General features: G+C 36.5%; 4 protein-coding genes across 7 annotated transcripts; 1 reads left to right on the top strand and 3 right to left on the bottom strand.

The window, feature by feature from the left end:
• The first annotated feature begins 235 nt into the window (after positions 1 to 235).
• Positions 236 to 3008, top strand: LOC103980183 (EID1-like F-box protein 2). Of its 2 annotated transcripts, none has more exons than XM_009396491.3 (3): positions 236 to 402; positions 1204 to 2073; positions 2441 to 3008. In XM_009396491.3, the coding sequence occupies exon 2, from the start codon at positions 1308 to 1310 to the stop codon at positions 2058 to 2060; it is 753 nt and encodes a 250-aa protein (XP_009394766.2). In that variant the 5' UTR covers positions 236 to 402; positions 1204 to 1307; the 3' UTR covers positions 2061 to 2073; positions 2441 to 3008. The 2 variants fall into 2 exon arrangements, with proteins under 2 accessions (XP_009394766.2, XP_065001336.1); XM_065145264.1 differs by lacking the exon at positions 236 to 402 and adding an exon at positions 450 to 714.
• Positions 3009 to 4287: 1279 nt separating this feature from the next.
• Positions 4288 to 7490, bottom strand: LOC135635065 (zinc finger protein ZAT1-like). Of its 2 annotated transcripts, XM_065145896.1 has the most exons (3): positions 6974 to 7490; positions 6858 to 6900; positions 4288 to 6575 (listed from the first exon to the last, which is right to left on the bottom strand). In XM_065145896.1, the coding sequence occupies exon 3, from the start codon at positions 6387 to 6389 to the stop codon at positions 5007 to 5009; it is 1383 nt and encodes a 460-aa protein (XP_065001968.1). In that variant the 5' UTR covers positions 6390 to 6575; positions 6858 to 6900; positions 6974 to 7490; the 3' UTR covers positions 4288 to 5006. The 2 variants fall into 2 exon arrangements, with proteins under 2 accessions (XP_065001968.1, XP_065001969.1); XM_065145897.1 differs by having other exon boundaries at positions 4288 to 6900.
• A 1146-nt stretch (positions 7491 to 8636) lies between these two features.
• On the bottom strand, positions 8637 to 17511 carry LOC135635028 (plant intracellular Ras-group-related LRR protein 7-like). Of its 2 annotated transcripts, XM_065145827.1 has the most exons (10): positions 17238 to 17511; positions 16711 to 16780; positions 15433 to 15479; positions 15160 to 15268; positions 14814 to 14899; positions 12219 to 12309; positions 10531 to 10616; positions 10211 to 10297; positions 10004 to 10133; positions 8637 to 8946 (listed from the first exon to the last, which is right to left on the bottom strand). In XM_065145827.1, exons 1-9 carry the CDS (start codon positions 17337 to 17339, stop codon positions 10020 to 10022), a joined length of 792 nt encoding a protein of 263 aa, XP_065001899.1. In that variant the 5' UTR covers positions 17340 to 17511; the 3' UTR covers positions 8637 to 8946; positions 10004 to 10019. The 2 variants fall into 2 exon arrangements, with proteins under 2 accessions (XP_065001899.1, XP_065001900.1); XM_065145828.1 differs by lacking the exon at positions 10211 to 10297.
• A 1287-nt stretch (positions 17512 to 18798) lies between these two features.
• On the bottom strand, positions 18799 to 21450 carry LOC135636902 (UDP-glucose 6-dehydrogenase 4-like). The gene is made up of 2 exons (XM_065149058.1): positions 21280 to 21450; positions 18799 to 20485 (listed from the first exon to the last, which is right to left on the bottom strand). The coding sequence occupies exon 2, from the start codon at positions 20465 to 20467 to the stop codon at positions 19025 to 19027; it is 1443 nt and encodes a 480-aa protein (XP_065005130.1). The 5' UTR covers positions 20468 to 20485; positions 21280 to 21450; the 3' UTR covers positions 18799 to 19024.
• Positions 21451 to 25390: the final 3940 nt, after the last annotated feature.

The following is a 25390-nucleotide window of genomic DNA, read 5'->3' as shown; positions in this document are numbered from 1 at the left end:
CAACCTTCTATTGGCGTGCAGCCGTTGATCTCAGTTGTGTGGCTCAGAACAGAGCAGAGACCGTATCTGTGTCCCGCGACACAGCGTAGCCACTTGGTTTGCTTTCCTCTCTCTGTCTCTCTCTCACTCGCTTAGATTGTCGAATCGGATGGTGTTGAATTCGTGAACTTGACGAAAGTGCCCCCGGAAGAGGACAAACTCTGAGGAACCTCATGGTGTCTCCGTCATTTCTTCTGTGCTCCGCGGAGGGGCTTTTTCTTGACCCGCTGCCATTCTGTCGCCAGGGGAGCTGAGATGGGATCCCTCTCATCTTGACTCTTGGCTCCAACCGAGGGATACACAACACGGTTGGTTCCTGTAGGCGAGGGACGGGAGGAAGAGAGTAAAGGCTTTGTGGTCCAGGTGAGAGATCTGCCCAGTTTTATGCATGATTCGCCTAAAAAGTCGTTTCTTTGGTTGATTTTTTGGTTTTCTGGCGACGGGAGTTTGCGATTGTCCGTCTCTGTGTACCCTTCTTGAAGCTGATTTGTCTCGATTTGACATGGCGCACCGCACGCGTTGTGGAAATCGCTTGGGTCAAGGAATCATAGGGTTGCTTGGAGAAGAAAGTGGGTACTTGGGAATTAGACGTTTGAAATCAGCCAGAAGTTGGATGCTTTGAATTAGACAAAGATATCGGATTTTGCTCTATGATTTATCAGATGAGGATTGAAGGTTTCTTTTGTTCTCTTTACTTGTTTTTTTTCCTATGCTGATTGGAGTAGAAGAATTAGGACGGAATTGTTATAATAATTCACAATTAACAGAGTGAAGAACGAGTCCATGGAATTTTTTGCTTTGGCATGATCACCTGGATAATGGTTATGTCTTTTAAGTGTAGTTCCCCGTGAAAACGAGTTTCGATATGAAAAAGGCCATTTTCATCCAAAAATTTCACATTTTATGTTCATCTGATTCATGTAAAGTGATCGATTCATTTGACTGAAACCAAAATGTCTCTCAAAATAAGCGCAATGCATAGCTCTGGATCCTTCAGGACATGCAATTGTAGAGTATGGTAGTGGCACTTGCTACTTTTGTGGTACTTCGGTGTGATCGAATTGTTTGTACTCGTTCCTAAGACTTTGTATCTGAAAGACGGTTGGATGCATTTTCTAAACTAAAATGAAAAAGATGTTCATGAAACAGTTATTTTTCTTGCAGAACATAAGCAGGTCTTCTTCCAATCACTGACATAGATTTGCTTCTTTGCTGGGGAAGGATCCAAGCGAGAGAGAGAGTGAAATCTGTACTTTCTTGCTGACAGAATGTTGGTACCGAAGCAGTATCGTTGCACTCATTCAGCTTCATGCATATGCATCAAAGGTCACCTGAGCGAGGATGCCATCTATCTCGTCTTCCGACATCTGAATTGGAATCCCAGATTGATTGCTCTGATGTCGTGTGTATGCAAATGGTTTGATGAGATCCCCAAGCGAATCCTGTGGAAAGAGTTCTGTCGATCAAGGGCCCCAAAAATGATGCTCGATCTACAATCCTGCGGAAGTCACAGTGTTGATGGAAGCTGGAAAGCACTCGGGAAGCTTCTCATCTATTGTTCAGGGTTCGGCCATAGGGGTGTCTTCAATATCACCCACATCCCAGGTCATTTTGTTTACAGGACTAGGTTTTCTAGGACTTCTGGAAAGAGCTTTCTCATCCCACAGTGCAGGACGGATGATTTGTATGTTTCGGATCCTTGTGAGCATCTTGATCAAGGAGATGATGGTGATGTTGGATTTTTTCGTGGTGTATTCAAGTCATTTCCTATTTCAAGCGTCAGAAAGATGCTGATCGATAGGCAAGTCATACTCCATCCCACGGAGGTGTGTCCATATTGCAAGGCAAAATTGTGGAACATGCTGCAGGCAAAGATGATACCCAGGAGTGCTTGCATCAGGTTGGGTGCTTATGATGATAGCATCGAGTGTTATGTTTGTCTCAACGGCCACATGGTTGGAGCATGCACTCTCCTACCACTCTCTGATTCCGAGGAGGCATCTGATCTTGAGCAATGCTGAAAATTTAACCGAGGCTAGTTCTCTTCTTCATGAACTTATCTGTTTGCCCTGCTAAAAAAATTCTGGTGTTGATAATTGAAAATCCACAAATTCATAGGTGTATACATGTAATTATTTTGAATTAAGTTATCAAAATTCCCACTAACTCAATATGGAGAGAGAAACTCAACATTGGATTAGCTTTTAAAAGGGCCATAGATAAGCAGCTTGATACAGATGCAATTCAAGCTACTTGCATGTATTTTGTTGTTTGCTGTATTTTAATTTCAAATTGGATATTTGATGTGTTCAATTTTTCAGGGCATTACATCTGCTAACTCTTTTGGACTTTTATCTACTAGTTTGTCTTTTCTGATCTTTTCTTCCTCTTTTTTTTACAGGATCGTCAAGTTCAAAGACCAAAATTCTGTCTCTTGGTAGTGATTTTTGTTCTACTGGGTTAAAGCTAAAAGAAATGCTGGTTGGATGATCCATGGATTTCCTCTCATTTTATCACGTGCCGAGGAATCAAATCGAACAAGAGTTTTTGTGACTATTGAGTATATGGCAAAGATGTTCTTGAGCCTCTCTTCTAAGATTAGTGGAGCTAGGTCACTCTAGCTATCTCTGATATCTGAGCTATATGGCTGTTCAAGGTCAACGCGTGCAAACATCTTCTGCAAGTGTATCCAGTCGTTTCTGTCGAATCGCTGCCCAACTTTGAAGGATACTTACTTTTGAGCATGAAATGCTCTACAAGTTTATGTAGGAATCCAAGAATAGTTTATATCATTAATGTTGTCTCTCGTGCTCAGACAGAGAGGATTGAAAGATAAATTTCTTTGAATTCTGCAGCTAAGTATCACTCACTCTAAACTTCTGCTTTGTTTTGTTTGGTGATATTTCAGTAGCAGCATCAAGATTGAACTGTTCCTCTTGATCAAGTATTCTTTTGTGTTTTTTCTTTCACTGATCATTTCATTTCCTTTAGTCTGTGATATCTCTTTGGTCCAATCACTTTCCCTCTGTGCTTTACATGTTGAAGAGTCAGTTGACAAGTAATTATCTATAGTTTACTATAAAGAACAAAAATGGAAAAAAAAAATCAAAATTGGTCATTTGTTCACTTCTCTTCCAACAAATAATATACTTCTGTAAAACAAAGTGTTAGTTTTGCACATCAACAAGAAATTATACTGTATGACACTAAAAAGATTGTAATGTAACACATGAAGCCAACAGAGAGAATTATCAATTTGGAAAAGGAAAAAAGCATTAGCAAAACCATGAAGCAGTTTCCTACTCTTCCTTCATGTGTCCATTTTTTCACAAGATTATTGTTTTCTAAATGTTTTTTTCCCCTTTTCTTTTCCCTTTTTTAGTGCAAGAGTAAAGTCTTATTGATTTTCTATAAAATTCCAAAAAAATATTATGGAAAATAGGGAAAACTTTGTGATTAGGCATGTCTAGATATAATGGGAGAATGAAAAAAGGTCTCATGTTCTTCCGAAAAGGAGGAAAAAAACACCTCTGTATTTCAAGATAAGAAATAGAAAGTTTTATTTTCCTTTTCTCTGAATTCCTAATCTCAATCCAAACACTTCAGAATCACCCAAATTACCCAAAGTGAAGCTGATATGTTTGGACGTGAAGCTAGTCCACTTACAGGCATGAAACAGAACAAGCAAACATGGCCATTACAGATTGCTGAATTCTCTCATAGCACAGCACTCCAATGGCATGTTCTTTATGTTCAAGGAAAGCAGAACCGTTGCATCAGATTCGCTGCGTGCGACATACTGCTGCGGATAAAAGCTTTTTGATCTTTTGATGTGGACAAGACTTTGTTTCGTTGCTTCGGAGCATCACCATATGACCTGTGTTCGTCACCAAATGTTTGGGATGCCAGAAGAACATGTAATCGCACACTAATTGTATCTCTATCTAACCATTGTATCTGTACACGAGAGAGGAGGAAGGCAGGAGAGTGCACAGATTGAGCTTTTTTATGCTAAAGAAGCCCAACTTCTGTATGCAAAGGAAGAAAAGAATGAGGATTACTTGAAGCCATGAGGAGGAAGAAAGGAGGAGATCACGAAACAAATATAAAGAACTTCTTAAGAGAATATGGTTGTCATGTAAACCTGCAAACTTATTTCACATGCAATGCAAAGACCACCAAATAGATCCATCCATGAATTGGCTACACCAGTCACATATTTCAATCAGGAGGAAGCTCGAGCAATCTGGCAAACAGATATCCCCTTCAATCTCATCTACTTCTTCTGGTTCCTACCTCTTCGATCTACAGTAGTTTAATCTGAAAGCATTGAGTTGTCACAATGGCTCAAGATGAATAAATTTCCTCTGAAGGTGAGGAAATGTATACCGATGAAGGTTACTTGAGATCATCAGTGAGAATAATCATACTAAAATCAAGCATTCAGATTTCAGAAAAGAAACAAATTTGTTTACTAACATTTCCATCGTCCAATATATTGTGTTTGGCCTCATAAGTTTTAATGAGACACTCCAAGAAACACTGACATTCTCAGTAAACTTGATTATGAATATGAATATGAATGCTGAACTGATGCCTTGTCAGTAAACTTGATTATGAAGAGCTGGGCTCTTTTGGCACTTTGATCAGCTACTCCATTGCAATTGCTTCCTCTTCTTCTTTCTTTTCCTGTGATAGAAAATGCTTATGCCTGATTATACAATCTACTTCAGAATGATCTTTTTTCCCAGCTAATCTGCCACGGCAATCGTAGCTAATCTTTTTTCTCTTATTTTTGGGGAAATTTGTAATAAATGAAAGGTTTAGAACTCTTCATTGAGGAGAAGATTTGGAAACTACAATTCTAAAAGATAAAGGCAAGTAGGTGTGACTTTGCCATTGAATCAGAAGAAACGAATCAAACAAATCCGCGGTAAGTTATTCGATGAATCTGTACACCCTGCATCTCAATTTGAGATCAGACTTACTAATGGCTCATGCTCTGCACCGCTTTTGACCCACCATGCCTCAATGTTATCGGTGATCAATTTAGGATCCTCATCAACCGAAGCTGGCACATTGAGATCAAGCATATCAGGCATCACAGAAGGGTGCTGTTGGATCACCATGGCCCGTTGACATGCAGAAGACCCCTCGTAACTGGAGTTCGGCAGAAAATGAGATCTTTTGTGACCACCCAAAGCTTGGCCAGATGAGAAAACCTTGCAACAAATCGGGCAGTTGTATTCCTTGACCTTCTTGGATGCCTCAGAGCCAGTTCCAGTGCCAGCACGCCGACCGGAATCTTCATCGGTCTGTTTTGTTGCTGTGTATGCATTGCTCTCGATGCTGTTCTTGCAGGTGCTGCTGCCATCCGTCCCTGCTTCAATGGAGGCTTTCATTCTCATGTGGCTCGAACGATGACCTCCGAAGGCTTGGTAAGAATGGAATGACTTGTTACAAATAAGACATTTGTATCGATTATTCTGCTTCGGGGGCTTGTGGAAATCAATGTCTACAGGTTTGGTGCTTGATTTGGCATCATAAGCATCGAGTCGATCTGCATTGCAGTTCAAGCTCTTCTTCTTGAAACAAGTCGTCGATGCTTCATCGAAGTCATCGCTGTCATAGGACTTTGGCATCTTGAGATCATCATCTTCAGCAAATCCGGCATCAGATGCATCGGATTCCAACTTCTTTAGCTCACTCCTCTCATACACATTTCTTGAAGTAATCAGTTCTTCTTCCTGTCCATCCATGCCTTGGCACGCTGAATCGACAACCAGGTTCCTATCGAAGGAGTCTTCGGCGGAGCTGACACTGCAGAAGGAGCCGACGCCCTTCGACAGCATCACAAGGCTCAGTGCTACGTCCTCCTGCTCTTTGTCGAACTCGTGTGGCGAAGAACTCCAACATGGGATCGACGTCACTCTTCTCGATCTCCTCCTCTTCCGGAGCACCGTCACCTCACCATAGGATTGGGTCTCGGAGAAGCCATCCCTCTCGTCTACTCCCTGATCTTGCTGCTCCATATCTTCCACCTCCTCCTGCGCTGCTCTGCTGTGAGAACCATCACAGTGGCCCTTCCCACACTTGTTGCAGCCGTTATCAAGCGTCTCGCCGCCTCTCTCGGAGATCCTCCAAGTCCTCTTGGGATTCTCCCTTAGACCGTAACCGGTTCCAGCTGCAATTAAGCCTTTCCTGCTCTGTGGCTTCTCGCCCACCTCTTGAAGGGGGGAAATCAAGGACATGTGGGATCGCATATGCCCACCCAATGACCTTCCACAGGGGAAGCTCCTCCCACAGACCTTGCACATGTGCGACTTCACTTCCTGCTGATCTGTTCCCATTGCCGAGAAGATAAAGCAGAAGAATGACCCAAGCCAATCGAGGAGCTCAAAGTGGATGCAGGAGCTGAACCAAATTCCCCCAGTTCTTGCCTTGTCGGATCAATCTTAGATCCCACGAACACAAAGATCTGTTCTTGGATCGCCAACCGAGCTCTTCTATGGATCATCAGCTCTGTCTCCTAGATCCTTTAGGAGAAAAAGATATCAAATCTATCAGTCATGAGAAGGTTCCTCACCAAATTCAAGTCTTCATCTGATTACTCTCAGAAGACTAAATCTACAAAGCATCAAATGCTTGGGCAACTAATGAGGAGAAAAAGTGAAGCTCTTTCCGATTCTAGAGCAGGGACAGGATTGGGACACTTGAACACTGACTCAATCACGTCTGCTGCCGTTTACTACAAAGAAAAACCAGAAATAGAACAAGAATCTAATAGAGAAATAGCAAGAGCAGAAAAGAAATCACACCATTTCCAGTTCTTTTGGCAGCGACAAGATTTCGGCCTTCCATCTGCAAGTATCTTTGATGATGGTCACTAAATTTCCCTCTAAAAGACCAAGGAAAACCAAGAAAACAATCGAACCTTTGGGAGGTTCACTTCAAGTTCCGATCGCTCTCTCGTCCTCCTTTTGATCTTTTCGGGCGACAAGTTGAGCGGAGCGGAGAGAGATCGCCATGCATGGAAGCAAAGTTGGAAACAGAGAGATAAAAAGGGGGGAGAACGAGAGAGAGGGACAGCACGTGTACTCGATCTCAGGATCCTGCGCGCCCGATCGGACGGATCAGGCTTCGCCGCGTAGGATGATTGATCACTCTAAGGTGGTGGGATCCACTGCCATCACTAGCTTCCATGTAACAAATCCGTCCCCTGTTTTTGATGCAAGAGCTGAGGGGGATCGGCTGTTGTGTGCGGTTCTTAGAATGTCGTACGTGGCAGCCGGAGGGCTCTTCGTGGGTGTGTTGCGGGGGTCGGATGAAAGGAGAAGGCCACGAGCCATGAAGTCAAACCATGTTCACGAGCATCACGGAGAGGGTATAGGATCCGTTTCAATGGATTTGAGCTCACACAGTCCATGGAGAGAATGTTTTACCAAGACAAAAGGGGAAGGCAGCTAATTATAGCGATAAGGATTTGCATGAAACATTGGATTGTTGGCATGTCCAGTGGATTTTTCTTTCGACTGGCGACACAAAGTTGCTTAAATTGATTTGATTTTATGGAAGCACGTCTATTAAATTGATTTGATTTTAGCAACCCAGTTGCAAGATCTCCTTACATGATTAGTTATCGACATATATATATTTATGTATGTTATCATTAACTTTGATTAAAATATTTTGTGCTAATGGTTCCGATTCAATAAGTAAATGGATCAGCACTTGAGAATCAGGTTTTAGAAGTCAGTAGTAACACTGGTAATGGTGTATTTTGTGGCTTGATCCAAAGTAAAAGGAGAAGACAGAAGGTACAGTCTGGAGGGAAGACAGTGATGCAGATGTCAAATATATAGATTCAAGAAATTTGGACATGTATATGTGTTCCTCACTGCCTTGTATGATCAGCTTATCTTTTGTAAGAACCTGTCTGTATTCAGCTTTCCAAAACAAACAAAAGAAAAGAAACGAATAAAGAAGAAGCAGATCTCTCTTTTTCTTCTAAATTTTTTTTCTTCTTATATTGGCTTTTCTCTCTTGATTTAATCTTGTTATTTCCTACTTTTCTTTTGCTCATACGTTCGGTAAATTGTGATGATATACCCTCATAAGTTGTTTGTAGTCTCTTATCAAAAGGGACACAGTATTGAGCTGCAGTCATTCTTCTGGCTATTTAACAGTTCCAGATCTCTTATCATGGCAGGTTTAAGAGTTTGCTATTTATTTGAATATTGGTAGGAAGACCAGATTGCACTTTGGGGGCATGAGAGATCATAGTTTGGTTCAAGTCTGGGAAATAGAGGAAGACAATATAAGGCATATAGCAACCAAAATCTATTAGTATACAGCATGCCTACTTTAATGTACATATAAAGTATCTTAGTGAACTGTCATTCGTAAGAATGCTAATATGCGAACTGCTAGCTAGATAATTAAACACATACTTAACTACTTTGATTGAATGCCTCATAGAAGGTCGTAAAAAAAATGAAGTCAGTCGAGTATAGGAGGTTGTCTGAGAAATAACAATAATAATAATAATAATACCAAGTATATGAGGTTCTCTTGGGAAGGGTTGATGATGATGATGATGATGATAATAATAATAATATGGATTGCTCAAACTCTGATCATCCGCCTTGCAAAGGAACAACTTACAATTGGTAAACAAGAATTTTCATCTGGATGAAATAAGTAGAATTCTTACACAACTGGTGACTGGTACTTTCCTTTCCAAACTGGGAAGAGCTTTACTTAAGAGTCGAGTTCCTCCGAGGCCCAAGCAAGCATGATAGCACAGGACAGAGCTTAGTGACTAATGCACAGAAGGTGGGCTTTCCACCTCACATATGTTGTTCCAGCACCATTTATTTGTCTTCTGTCTAGAACTAGGTGCAAGAACTGCAAAGGAAAAAAAAAATTATGAGCAAAAAATAAAGCAAAACCAATGGACAACTCAAATCAAAATAAGATTTTTTGTCAACTCTCTCTCTCTCTCTCTCTCTCTCTCTCTCTCTCTCTCTCTCTCTCATTAATTTATTTTACCAGAGGGATCATAATGGACAAGGGATTAGGTCAGATGACTTCTCAATGTCAATCCTATAGAACTAAACTTGCTTTAATTCAAAAAGAATAGCACTCGAAACTCATTCTGTCATCTTGAGGAGCAGGCTGAGTACAACAGGCAAGGAAGAAATAATACACAAGCAAAAATATCTGCAGTTAGCGGCGTTTAAACGGAAATTTCAAATTATGAACATATAAGAAAGTCAAATGGATTCAACTGCAGTAATCTGAATATGCTGCAATCCAAGCACAAATTATTGCATTTACCCCACAACAAACTTGAAATAACTCAAGGTTCATCTATCACAAGTGTATAGCACATAAAGAGTTCTCTAAAGTAAACTCAATCATAGACAACAGATAATCCAACAGTTGTTTCTGTTGCGTGCAATGCTGCACAATTAATGAGTCTCAGATTCGGTTCAACTCCATATATGAGCATTTTGTATGTTGTTTAACGTAACAAAAAAATAGTTCTTAAAAAGAAAAAAAATAATATCACATGACATTTTTTGGTGCATGTGGATGAAAATATTACATGTGATTTCTTCATAGCAGTAGTCTATCGTTAAGAATATTACAATTTCATTCTAATAATTAAATTTTAAAGAATGGTAATCAAACAACTATCCATTATTTTTTGATGAAGTGGTTTACCTGATAAACAATCAGTACATAAACACGTATATAGCTACATACTACAGAGAATTTCTATGGGATGAAAGAAAATCTACAAATATTTAAAGCTATTTGATCAGTCAGAAATTGCTTGGCAAGAAGTTGAGAGATTCATAAATTTATTTGGGCGGATCATTGTCAACTATAAAATTTTCATAGACTAAATATAAAAGAACTTCATAAAACAGGCAACTAAGACGAGATTTATACATACCATTACCATAAAATAATTATCGTAAATCAAGACCCTCATCCAGTCCAGCGGAGTTCATCATAACATTTGAATCAATTTGCTTGTCATACTTCTTCTTTCTCCGTGCTTCAAATTCTTCGAATCCTTTCATCTACATCGCAATCAGAAAATTTATAAAGAAATTCAATATCATAAATGCACCAATTAACATAGGCTATGGGTGCTAACTTGCTGGAACTGATCCATTGATATTGGATTGTCATGAAGAGAAACATTCTGTAGAGCTTTGCAGTCTTTTAGAAGATTATGAGGAAGCTGCCAAAACTACCCTAAATCAGTATATTAAGACTGATATATACATGCAGAAACATGCATGTGCCCAAGCATATGCAGATATGTAAACGGAAGCATTGTCCAATGGAGGAAAAAGCAAAAACTATATGAAAAAAAAATAATAGATTGTCGAAAATAATGTTTCTAGAAGTTCCAATACAATGCCAAACATGTCATACACTGAAATCTCATAATTATGCCATAATATCTTATACCTGCCTTATGGTGTTGTTGTTTAAGGAAAGGAACTTCAAATGAAGAAGATTGCAGACTGAAGGAGGTAATTCTTCAATGAAGTTGCCTGCAAGCAATTCACAGAACATATTCTGTAAAGCATGAAATGTAACGGAGGTTAAAGTCACCTGAAAACATTTTGATATGGTTGCCTCCTTTACTAATAGAAGATTAGAACTGAAGAAAAAACACACATTTTACTAGTCTATCCTAAGTACTCCAAATAAAAAATCCTGGTGAAGTTGAACCAGGTTTATAAGTGATGACAGGTTATATCGGTTTGGAAAGTTAACCAACTAATTTGTAACTTAAGCAGATAGAACCTGCAGAATCGTTACATTATAAAAGAGATCAACATTATAAAACAAACACTTTCCAACAACGCATTGGCCAGTTATCAGAACTTGAATGAATTGAACATTGATCCAGACAAGTTTCAGTTCACTAGTTCATTAATTGAACCGATGGGTCAATTGGTTGGATTGTTGGTCTAGTATATTTTAAAATAAAATATAATTCTGTATTATGTAAAGAAAAAAAAACATAACAATAATATTGTAGAAATATCTTCTTATAATAGAAATATCTAAGAGGATTAAAGTAAAATAGCAGCAGACACAATGAGAAGATGTGAAAGTAATGGATATAAATAGTATTTTTCTTCTCAATAAAAATGACTCAAATGCCCATAGGAAAAATTCAGATACCTCTTTCATAACAAATAAAGAGTTGAGGACATTTCAGTCTTTTAAGGCTCAAATGGTCTTAATTAGTGAACTGAAGTGGATGAGAATCTGTTTCCTGGTTTTTCCAGTCCAACCAACCAATCTGATCCAAGTTTTATCACTATGCAAGAAACCACTCAATCAAAAAGCTTTGTGCTGATACGGCAATATGATATAGATGTATATTATAGACATGCTACTCAAATCCATGTAGTATTGATGGTTGAAGATGGAGCAAATATGATTTGGATCCTGTTTCAAAGATTTTGCCAACCAAGCATTCTTCAATTATTACAATGGGATGCCTCAGCTCTAGTATGTGCTTCAGATAAAAGTATCCTATAGTCCAGAACTATGAGTATTCCGTACATCCAACCAGGAATATTGAACCTTATTTTTTCAGTTTCACAATGATTTCAAGATGAAGGATTTTCAAATGATAAATAATCAAGATAATATAGTCATTTGTCAAAAAAAGGAAAAAATGTAACATCTTTTGTGGCTTGCGAATTTTGTTGTTTGCAGCAACAAAAGTTCTTCCTTCAAAACAGGCCAAATAGCAGTTAATGTAAATTTCTCATAAAAAAAAACAGTTTATACAACCATGGTTTAGAATGTTTTATAAACAATACTAGGATAATCAGATAGATATCATCACTCTCATATCTGAGGAAGTTCATATAGCAGGTAAATTTTGAACTCCTACTGCAGACTAATCTCCTTCAATCTTCGAAAGGCCCAACCATCACATTGGGGCAAGTGCATTGGAATCCAAATAAATCAATAAGCAGCAAAATATGTAGACTAAATTATAACAAAAATGACAAATTACATCTTCAATTTCATGAGCAAAAACCTGCATGATTAATCTATCCAATGAAAAAATAAAATACATAAATTTGATAAAAATGAGCAAATCAATAACAGTAAGTAATGAAAACTACCATTTGCCTGCAATTCTTCGAGGGCAACACAGCCTCCAATTGATTCTGGAAGGGACTTCAATTTGTTATCCGAGACATTTAGCAACAATAGCTGGAATCATCTGCAACATGTAAGTAAGTGCACCCACACCTAACATACTAAATAATTTCTGCCAATAAATGGTTCAAAGATGCACTCGAACACAGTGGCTTGATGGATATCTGAAATGAATAAAGCACTAAAGACACATCAATTTATAGAAACTTAGATGCTCGAACATTAGACAACAAAAATCTTCACGATCATAGCACCTAAAATAGTTGCTCTAACCATGGCTGTAGAACTACTGTGTTAAATTTTGAAACAGAATTGTATGCTTGCTAACATCAACAAGGAGTTGACCCACTACAATCTTATCCTGAGGTTAAATGTGACCAAAGTAAAGATGTGGTGTGCCTATTTCTAGTCATGGAAACAAGAGAAGAGGTGGCAGAAAATGAACAATGTTAGTTTGAGGCTAAGACTTTGCCCGAGCTACTTGTTATACACCATAAACATCTAATCAGTGAAAAACCTTCAAAAAGATAGAATTCAAACAAGTTAGTGTAAGGACCTGATTTCATGTATCACTCCTCGCTACAGATGAATAGAACACTAGTTCTATTTACACTAATTTATTTGACATTGCATTAATGTTCAATTTTTTTTAGACAGATTTAGGTGCATCTTCTGCATAAGTACAAGTTGTGTTTCAATTGATGATGTGCTAACTATGGAAAAGCTCATTTACAAGAAATGCAACCTTTTCTATAGACTCTTACCAACTCCAAAAAGGTTATGCTTAATCCTGGATGGATAATTAAAAAGGGATAAAATTTCCATGCACAGTGATGTTTGCAAAAATAGAACCCACTAACAAGGTAAGATAAAAGGAAGAAGCAATAAAAAATAAAAGCCACCACTTGTAAGTGAAAGAAAATTATATTTATCAGATACATTTAAGTAGTTTTACAAGCACAGTAACCAATACAAGCAATAATGGAAACAAATTTCCTACTAGAACTATATGGAAGCAAACCCAAGGCTCTATTTCCTTAGTTTTACATAACTGCCAACTCCAATCTATATTTATTTGATTACAGCTAGAAATTTATCATTCCTGAGATTGATGCCAACATAAATCATTCGAGAAAAAAGAGAAATAATATAAAAAATAATTTGTCCATGTTTTTGTTACCATAGTAAAGATTCAGGATACTGGCTTCCTTTGGCTTTATCTTTACCAACTCCTATTTGATATAATAAGCCATCAAGCAATTGATAGACCTCACAACTGTAATTCTTTAGTTCATAACATGCCAATGCAGTGATCCCTATGGAATAATCTTCAATCAAGTTTCTTATTACACTAAAGGCAGAGGAACAGGAGTAACATAGAGCCAAAAGATCTAGGATTAAAAAGATACCGCCAAGAAAACAAATAAAAAATAATTGGTCAGTATAGTTTTATGCAAGGTTCGTCGTACCGTACCGTACCGACGTTTCGACCCGGGCCCAGTACGGTACGGTACCGGTGTACTGGGCGATATATCAGGGCGTACCGAGCAGTACACCCTGGTGTACCGAATAATTTTATATCTTTTTATACTGTAGCAGTGCTACAGTATAGTAATGTAGCACTGTAGCGGTACCAGGCGGTCCGCGTACCGGTAACCTGTCGGACTGGTACGTACTGCCCAGTACGGGTGGCACGCTTCGGTATGGCACACCTTGGTTTTATGTACAATTGTGTGTTTTCTTCTTATAAATCTTGTACGTGCAGTTCAGTACCATCTTATCTTACTGTTCACATCTTGGAAGAAATACTTATAGGCAAGGTCTTCAATTTTGAATAATACCGCCCGGTATGGGCAATACGTACCGGTCCGTCAGTAGACCGATACACGAACCGCCCGTTACCGGGTGGTATATATATATATATATGTGTGTGTGTGTGTGTGTGTATGTATGTATATATGTATGTATGTATATATATATATATGTATATATATATATATATATATATATATATATATATGTATATATATATATATATATATATATGTATATATATATATATATGTGTGTGTATATATGTATATGTGTATATATGTGTGTGTATATATATATATATATGTGTGTGTGTGTGTATATATATATATATATATAAAAGGCGACGTCGCCTTTTATAAATATATATATATATATATATATATATATATATATAAAATCTTATATATATATATATATAGATAAATATTTATATATAAATATATATATGATTTTTTTTACTTATATATATATATATATAGGCGACGTCGCCTCATTTTTCTGCGACATCATCCCGCCTGGGGAGAAGAGAGAGACGACATCGTCGAATTTTTATTTTATTATATATATATACATATATATACATATACATATATATATACATATACATATATATATATACCGAATGGTATACCGTTCAGTATACTGCACCGTACCGGAGCGAATGTCGAAACTCCGATACGGTATGATGTTTCAATCCTTGCTTATAGGTCATATATTGAATTAGCTTAATTGAGAAAACTTACATTACACAAATCCCCGATATTTTTAGGCAGGCAAGTTAATGAATTCCCTGTGATAGATAACTTCTCAAGCCTGTAAAGAGATCCCACTGCATACCAAAAAGAAGGTCATTAGTACAAAAAAGAAGGAAAAAAAGTTGACAATGAGAAACAAATATGAGTACAACCACAAACATTTTTGAAACAAGACTGGCTCAAACTAGCTGATAGCAAGGAATATTTTGATTTTAAAATCATAAAATAACTTACCATATAGGCTATATCCTAAAATTGCATAGAATATTAAGTCACTAGACAAATTTCGTCATTTACATTTGGATCATGTTATAACTCTAAAAGAGATAATTACATTCATCAGGCAAGTTAGTAACCCGATTGCCATCGAGTATGAGGACCTTCAGAGACTGAAGAACCCCAATTGTAGTTGGAAGGCTTTCGATCAGATTACCAGCCAAAACCTGAAAAAACACAAGTATTTAAAGGCCAAGGGAAGGCTTTTTTGCAGGTGAACACCATTCAATGTTTTAAAACAGGATAAGAACTGGAAGTTGGAAACTTTACTGCCTCAAAATTATCACATGAATGCACAAAATAAATGAGAACCAGAACTTCAAGATCTCACCAATCGCTGCATGTTAACCAATCTACTGATTTCTGGTGTCACCTCATCTGCAAAAGAAAGACTATGAGACAACTAAATTTTGGATGTTACATCAGCACTAGATTTTCCAACTTGGTAGCTTGGTTTAGTAAAATTTAACAACCATGACAAACCAACTCAACCATAAAGAAACAACATTCACAACATTCCCTACACAGCAATGATTAAGGATGTTTAGCAATGCAGCAATGGTTAATTATTTCTATTTACGATAAGCTAGACCACAATATAATAATTTATGCCTTGGTGCACAATTTTGCTACTCTAAAAGGAACTACATATTTAAATATTCAGACAAACAAAATTGATATTTTTTTTTGGAGAGAGTAACAAAGTTGATTTTTCTTAAAGCAAAACCAAATTGCTAAATCCTTCACAGTTTAAGTTTAATTAAGTGTGGTGCAATTATTTTCAGGTCTAGCATATCAAGTAGATCACAATTTGGTGAATCTACAAATGTCCATGTACCAAAGAGCTAATAGTACATTTTACTAGCTTGGAGAGGAACATTCTTAAAGCAAGAATAGTAGGAATAAACGAAATCTTAAATTTGTGATTTGGTCAATGTTTCAACAAGATGTGAGAATAAAAAGGCCAAAGGAAACAGGAAATGTGTTTGACCTAGTTTTAGTTGAAGATAAAAGTAGCATAAAATAGAATAAATAAAGAAGTTATAAGATAGATAAAAAGATTGAGATATACTCCAGACACTTGACATAAAGAAACTTCTCATCCAAAGCACCAAACAATACTACTTTGGTAAGCATGCAGTAGTTTTAGAAAACCAATATTACAAGTTGAATATGATCTGATCCCAAAATCAAATCAGTCCACAATATGTACTTACGAAGCCTTATGATGGTCATTCCACATGTGCTAGCATGGACATGCACACTATTTTTTTTTGACACAAATATACTGTGTACATTTCACTTAATTGAAACTTGACATGCATTCAGGACTTCTAGAAACAATGTCGTAAAATTTCCATCTAATGTGATTTCAATCAATTGTCATACATAAATCAGACAACAAGTGCCTGAACTATGCATCATGAAATTATCAAAATTATGTGAATCTCTTGCAAAATGAATAAACAAGAAAATGAGGTTAAAAGATGCAAACATGATGCTAAGATATTAATATGTATGGTTTTATAAGAATAAAAGTATTCATGATAGATCAACACAATTTCAATAAATTCATTGAAGCAATTACAATTTAAAAACCCTGACTTACTTATTTTGTTGTTCGTTAAATCAAGTGTACGAACAAAACTATCCACCACAAGGACCTCACTTGGTAATGCCTGTAGAAGAAAGATAACTCAGTTTCTATCAGTATGGAACAACTAATGAGAAAGAAAGAAACAATACAAAAGTTATTAGGTGCAAAGGTACATGTAGTAAGATTCCTATCTCCTACATATGGCTTTCTTCATATAATCTTTTAAGTATGTATCCGTGTAAGTTTTAGCTAAATAAAGGACATCCGAGAAATACTTTTCCTCTCAAAGTCAACCTTGTTCCAGGAAAACATAATCGACATGAGAGCATCGAGCATTCCCAATTACATTAAGAAAAAAATCCGAAATCTCACCTATATTAGCACAAAACAAGCTGGCGAAAATTTCTGCAAAGCATTGACTTTGCATACGAAAAGAGAGAAATCGGAAGAATCTTGTCAAAGCATCCAAAGAAACAACTCGATTAAAGGCAATAAACCAAGCATCTAGTTCAAAATTAAAGATTAGGAAGGAAATATACTCTCAGTTTGGAGTCTCTCAGGGCAACGATGCCGGTCGATCTCCATCGAACGATCCGATTAGCGCTGGAATCGCCACCACTAATGCTATTACAGCACCCCATCAACGGATCCTTAATTCACTCGAATTCACACGCCCAACAAAATGGAGTTCGTCAATTCGTAGACGAACAAGAACAAAGAAGATATCCCCCCCTCCGCCGCTCGCAGTCTACGGTAGAGGGCAAAGAAGTATTCCCGTATCCGGCGACTTAAGGATCGAGGTTGTTAGCTAAATTTAGCTGTCATTTTCTTCAATCCCATCGGCCAATGGAAGGCTTTATCGGATTCATCCCTCCGAAGCTTGGCTGGAAACAATCTTTCAAAAAGGTCCCCGTCGAGGGCCTTAACAATAATTATCAATCTTATTGTGGGCTGGCGCTCATTGCAAGGCTTCCAGCTTTGCAGGAAGAAAACTAATTTGCAATTTTACATTTTACGGGGGTTTCGATGAAATTAGATTTTACAATTAGAGACATTTTTTTGTCTCCAATCGAGTCCGAGTCGAACTGACCGAACCCAACCTGACATATTGACGTTATGACAGATGAAAGATTGAGGGTTAATGTTGGCTCGATTTATTAAGCAACGAAATGTGGTGCATAAGACTTCCACGATATAAAATATAAGTATTCGATTTTATCTCTATAATTAAAAATTAATATAGTGATTTGAATTTTAATAATCTAACAGTAGTTTTGTTTTTAACGATGATAAGTGGCCAACGTTAAAAATAATGATAATAAATTAATGAGCATAAAATAATCTTAGATCATAGTATTAATCGATCTGATTCAATTATTTGTTTATAATATTTGTTTGATATTATTTTTTATATCATTTTTTATATAATTTAAATTAGTTTTAATATTTTAGATTATTAATAAATAAATTTAAATTATTTAATATATTAAAAAAAATATTTTTATTTAATCATGCAGTTCCGCAGTTCATCCAATTTCTCGAATCATTGATAGAAGATTCTCTTCGATTCATGATTTGTTCAGGCTTACAAGCAAACAACATTAGATATGAGATTAACATTGCATATATTTGACCTTCTCTAACATGAAAAGAAAGAGCATGTATTTGACCCCTCATGATCTGAAGTCTGATGCTTGTTCAGGACTTTGCATCACCAAGTTTATGGTCACACTGCTTGACTGTGCATGCTGAAAGATGAATTGGATCCTCTGAAGGCTTTGTGCTTGACACTCTGTCATCTCACTGTTTGGTCGAAGAAGGATCACAAAGCAATTAACTATGGGCATAAACTTCTGGTTGAATGAAACAAAATAATCACTTCACAATCAACCTCACGGTGAAAGGAAACAGAAAAGTGCAACAATGAATGAACTTAATTTACATACACACTGATGCATAAAGGCATTCCAGGTCATAGAACTCAAAGCCACAAGAAGATCAAGTTAGAAATTGGAAGAAAACCAGAACATTTAAGTTACAGAAACCCGAAAAAGAAACTAGCAATGATTCTTCTTCTTTCAGGATTGAACACATCAAGTATAAGAGATAAAAAGGTATCAGTTCTTTCATATAATGCAACAAAAGACACTCGACACAGAGTACAATAGGATTGGAGGCATGATAACAATGCAACCAGCATTCCCTGGCTAACTAGAAAATGAAAAGCAATAGGCCATCAGAGAAAGTCCAGAAAAACAAATATTATGAAAGTCTTCAGTTCTAAACCTTAAATTTAACCTTATGATCTAATGTATTCCTCTCTCTTTTAGGCCACAGCAGGCATGTCCTTCAGCCATGGATCCAATGGCTTCCCAATTGAGTAAACGATGAAACCGATCTCCCTAAGCTTATCAGAGTCCACCACATTGCGTCCATCAAAGACAAAAGCAGGTTTCTGCATGTTCTGGTAGATCTTTGAGTAGTCCAGTGTCTTGAACTCATCCCACTCGGTCAGGATGCATACCCCGTGTGCTCCCTTGGTGGCCTCATAGGCATCCCAGGTCACAGTCACTTCCTTCACAGCCGTTGGGCTCATCGGCTGGAGGTGGATAGGGTGATCCCAGTCAAACTTGTTCATCGCAAGATCACGCTGGATCTGGTCCTCGGTCACTTGGGGATCATAGATGCTAATCTTGGCCTTATCACCCAAAAGGCCCTTGCAAACATCAATGGCTGGAGTCTCCCTTGTGTCTCCAGTGTCCTTCTTGAATGCAAACCCAAGTACAGCAATTTTTTTTCCAGCCACAGTATTGAACATGGAGGAGACCACACGGTTCACAAACCTGCTTTTTTGGTAGTCATTGATCTTGATAACTTGCTTCCAATAGTTGGCCACCTCCGGGAGACCATTGCACTCGCAGATGTAGACCAAGTTCAGGATGTCCTTCTGGAAGCAGGAGCCACCAAATCCAACACTTGCATTCAAGAACTTCGGCCCGATCCTGGCGTCCTTTCCAACAGCATAGGCCACCTCAGCCACATTTGCTCCTGTGGCCTCACAGAGTGCCGAAATGGCATTCACCGATGAGATCCTCTGAGCTAAGAAGGCATTAGCAGCAAGCTTGGAGAGTTCCGCAGACCACAGATTGGTTGTGATGATTCTATCCTCAGGGACCCAATTAGCATAGACTTCTTTCAGTGCTTGGACAGCCTTCTGGCCCTCCGGGGTTTCCCTGCCTCCAATTAGGACTCGGTCAGGGTTGAATAGGTCCTGAATTGCCGTACCCTCTGCAAGGAACTCTGGGTTGGAGAGGATCTGGTAGTTGATGCCTTTGCTGTTGTGGGTTAAGATCTTCTCGATAGCCTCAGCAGTCTTAACAGGGACAGTGGACTTCTCGACCACGATCTTGTCAGATTTTGAGACATCGGCAATCATGCGAGCTGCACTCTCCCAGTAGGTAAGATCAGCAGCCTTACCTGCACCAAGACCACGAGTTTTGGTTGGGGTGTTCACCGAGACGAAGATGATATCAGCCTCACAGACATGCTTCTCAACCTCAGTGCTAAAGAAGAGGTTCCTCCCTCGGCACTGCTTGACGACATCTTCAAGGCCTGGCTCATAGATCGGGAGCTGATCGCTGTTCCATGCAGCGATGCGAGTGACAGAAATGTCTACAACTACCACCTCGATGGAGGGGCATTTCAAAGCAATGACAGCCATGGTTGGGCCACCGACATAGCCGGCACCAATGCAGCAGATCTTCACCATATTTGTGTTCTAGATAGCCTGAACCAATTAAATGGGCAGTAACAAGCAGTCAGAAAATTCAAGCATTTCCAGATCTAAATCATTCATATCGTTAATTCCCTTCAAGACATTAAGATGTATAAAAGGAATAAATCAAGAAATTGTGAAAATTACAGATCTGCAACTACCGTAATATTCCAAGTAAATAGAACTACAATTTCGTCCAATTTGAAGAGAATTAAACAATAGAGTTAAAACCGAAAAGAAGTCAAAATTTAGGGCATGGAAGTAAATAATCATGAAGATCTAAAGCTTAAATAGAAGATCCTGAGAACACATGACAGGAAGATAGATCAACCACTCGAGCAGCTAAAGATTAGCCATGCAAATCTGGAAATCGAAAATTCCGAAACCCTGCAGAATTAAGTCGATTAAGATCCAACCACATAACCCCAGCTGCTACGACGTCAACGTACGCACAGATCTACACTGAAAGTGTTGCGATGCGTACAGATTACAACCCTAAAAGTTGAGATAGTCGCGTATCCGGTTCCTAGCATTCCCTTCCTAACAAATCCGATTAATTTCAGGATCACCCTTCGTTCTGCAGCTGTGAATAAACAAAATTGAAGCAAAAGACATCCAAGGTATGCTAACTAGATCCACACAAGATGCAGCACTAGAACAAACAGATATATGGTGGTCACTCCGTCAGAAACCGGCGACGATTGAGAACGCGGAGAAGAAACCCAGAAGGGCCAGCACAATCCATCAACAACAGAGATTTATCGATCGAACCAAACTCAAAACTTCATATCAGTCGAACACATTACCTTCTGAGACGAGACACAGTGGTATCCTGCCGAAGCAGAGGAAGATCTGAGAACAGAGAGAAAGAGAGGAAGTCCCAATGGAGAGAGGAGGAGGGGGTCTGCACCTCCTTAAATACCAAAAAGAGCCTTTCCTTCATCAGATCAACCCCTTCACTGAAGTCAAAGGCGACACATTGGTGAGCTGTGCCACTCCACAAGCACCGCAAGATCTACCAAACTTCACATTATTTAACACTCTGGAAAATTTAGGCATGTTTTTTTTTTATTTCTTGACAAAATTCCTACAATATTCCAACATCCAAAATTTTCACCCAAAAAAAAAAGAAGTACAAGCATAAATTAAATAAATAAAAGGACTGATTCTTCTGGCCAAATTTGAGAGATTTGTAACTATAAAAGTCCAATGGCTGGAATAAAAATCTCCACTTGAAAAGTTTAATCGAATTATAAAAAATTAAAAATTCGATTATATATAAAATTCAAATCTTAGCTTCATTATTTATTTTTAAAAATAAAAAAAAATTAAAATCATGGTGAAAAATATAAAGAAAATTTCGAGAATGTCTATTGCAAAAGCTGGACCTTTTAATCAAGATTTGCTTACTATGTCGTATCGACGTTTTGATCCGGGCTCGGTACGGTATGATACCGATGTATCGGACAGTACATCAGAGCGTACCGAACGATACGTCCTGATGTACCGAATATTTTTTTTTTTTTTCATACTGTAGCACTGTAACGGTACCGAACGGTCCGTGTACCGATAATCTATCTGACCGGTACGTACCGCCCGATACGAGCGGTATGTTTCGGTATGACATACCTTGTTTTTAACTCAACCCAATCAAAGGAAATAAAAGGGGATTTTGACTGTGACAAGTTGACTATCTCGATGAGAAAACTCTAACGAAAGAAAATAAATAATAATTAACAAGCCTAAATATCAACATCCGAAATTAATGTAAATATATCTATGTTCTGACTAAAAAAAATGTCAATTATGTTTTATATAAAAAAGAAAAGAAAAAAAGGGGGTGGAGAAAGCTTAAGAAGCCAGGAATGACAACTGAAAGCCAGCTCGAGCAATTTATGTGTGACAGAGAGAAAGCTAGCACGCAGGACCATAGCTAAACGAGAAAACGAAGGAAATTGACATCAAGAGACAGTTTCTTGGAATGGCGGCACCTAACGTTGGCAAAAGAAAGAAAAGAAAGCAGATGATTTATTTTTGTTTTCTCTCCAAACAAAAAAGATAATATATTACCTAAAAATCATATTACAGATAGTTCCTACTCATCCAGGTAAAATAAATAAATAAATAAAAGGAAAAAAAAGGCATCCTCAGTTCAAATCTGATCAGATGTGGCCCTATTAAAGATATATGAATCACCCTCCACTTGATAAATAAGTTTAGGCTGGTATAGAGTTGAGCTATCATACAACTATCATACAACTCTATAAACAATCAAGAAAATAGATGATATTGATCACGATATAAAGCACACTGCAACCAAAACTTTACCGATGAAGGCATAGCATAAAATACAGAGAAAATAGAATAAGAAGATAGAAGAAGAGGGAAAAGAAGAGAGTAACAGAGGATTTTTTTTTATTTTTGAGATTTTTATGTATTATGTAAAACTTCTATATCGAAAGTCGAAAGTCGTCTTGAGCGTAAAATATTCAAATTATCTATCAAACTCAAACATAATGCAAATGAGTCATAGTCCAATAATAACTCAATAGCACTAGATATATTAATTGTCACTATTGATCTTGATGAGATAATTAACGTGTATAATTTTATTTAGCTCAAATTATTAATCAAAATATTTAAACTAATATTAATAATATAATATTTATTAAATCCTTATAAGTAAATCTTAATTTTGCTCACTTTTGTATATAATTAATCAACGTGTTACACTTGTAATATCTTCATCTAATCGATGAATTGTTATTAATTTTAATTTAAGTATTTTTTTCCGAATGATTTTTTTGAAAAATAATCTTATATTTTTAGTTTTTCAATATAAAGCACTGACAACTCTGATAAAATTATCTTATAGTTGATAGTCATTAAAAACTACCTCTATAGTTGACGGTCATTAATGTTGATTGATTAGACCGATTAATCAATCAAATTAGTCCGATTATTTTGATACCTTAAGTTCTTGAGATTTATGATAATCCAATCAAATTATATCACATGAAAATTTTTACTATTTCAATGTTTAATTAAAGTTATACGATTAGGTCTCTTTCATATGTGAAGGTTTGCACTTGAGATGAGATATTGAGAGCTTATAAATACAATTTTGCTTTTTATGATCACCCAATTAAATCTTTAAGATACGTGTTATATTTATATGCACCAACATCATCCGGCTGCTATCGGTAGTAAACAAATTATTATTGTTCTTACCCGTTGCTTGTGAGCCATTTGGTAGAATCTACGTCATAACACATTAATTGATCGGCCAAATGATCAATTTATTTTTTATTTGGACTCTTTCTAACTTTAAATTATTTACAACGATTGGGTTTTTTTTTTCTTAGTAGACTCCATCTTTAACAATATATCTTTTCATATTTTTACATGACTTTGATTTTTTAGTCAAAAATAACAAGAGAATCAAGCTTTCGATAAATTAAGGATTTTCGAACCTCCTATTATTTTTTTTCATATACCCAAAAATTGAAGTAAAACAATTATTTTTATTTTAAGACATTGTATTTTCATGTTTAAGTTTCTAAACTAGTAAAAAATAAAAAGTATATCCTATTTATTTACCTTTTTAATAGAAAGAAGTAAATAGTTGTTAGATTTTATAGTTCATAATTCATTGTAATACTCAATTTAGTCTTACATAAAAAAAAATTAACTTATAAATATCATGTTAACATATTACTATTAATTTAAATTTAAAAATATTTCAAATAAATTAATAAGTGATAGATAATATAAAATCAATCAGCCACCATTTGTCGCACCAATGGCATATCAGACCAACACCCTCTTGTTCATAAAGATAGAAACTCAAAAGGCAATTTAGGTTAGTTAGTTCAACTATCTTTCTTATGAAATATTAACATGAATTTTCTCGGAATCTCAAAATGTAGTTTGGGTCAATTATGAATTAGTTTCTTTATAAAATATTCATAAAAATATTCTTGAAATACTAGAAGATAATTCGAGTTAATTATGAACTGATTCACTCGTAAAATATTCATAGAAATATTTTTGGAATACTAAAAGACAGATCGGTTATGAATGGACTCCTTTATGAAATATTCATAAGAATATCAAAATATAGTTCGGATTAGTTATGAATTAGCTCCCCTATAGAATATTTGTAAAATTATGTTCGAAAGATTAGAAAATAGTTTGGGTTGGATACATTCTTTCTTCTCAAGATTAGCATAAAAATATAATTCTAAATTAGAAGAGGAGAATAAAAAGGTGAAACTTAATACTAACTAAGTGTTGGAGGGATCGACTTGCGAGACCTCTCGACCTTGATCTTTGTAAAAAAACGAGTACAGAGAAATCCCGTTCTATCTTAGACGATTCATTGGATATGAATCAGGAATATGTCACACTGACCTAAATCATTTTCCCAATAATATATATATATATAATTATATCAAATCGAGTCATAAAATATTATCATTAATGCAAGAGTTAATTGTCCTATTGTGTCATGCCTTTGGTAACTATAAACTTAAGTTTAATCGACCAATATTAGGTCGTGACATTCATAATTTATAATATTTATTTACTATTTTTTTAATCATATTAGGATATATGTTAGATAATTTATAGTATTTATTTACTATTTTTTAATCATATTAGGATATATGTTAGACTTTGATGACATGACATTCATATTAGGGCATTATTACTTTACAAGTAGCTAAAAATTGATCGATTATTTTTTTATCACAGTTCAAATTCATTGTAATACTCAATTTAGTCCTACATAAAAAAAATAGATTGACTTATAAATATCATATTAACATATTACTATTAATTTAAATTTAAAAATATTTTAAATAAATTAATAGGTTTTAGATAATATAAAATCAACCAATCATCATTTGGCACACT

Source organism: Musa acuminata, chromosome BXJ3-4, assembly GCF_036884655.1.
Source record: "Musa acuminata AAA Group cultivar baxijiao chromosome BXJ3-4, Cavendish_Baxijiao_AAA, whole genome shotgun sequence".
In the NCBI taxonomy this organism is placed as follows: domain Eukaryota; kingdom Viridiplantae; phylum Streptophyta; class Magnoliopsida; order Zingiberales; family Musaceae; genus Musa; species Musa acuminata.
The sequence above is the reverse complement of the archived record's forward strand: the minus strand, read 5'-3'. Positions and strand labels throughout refer to the sequence as shown.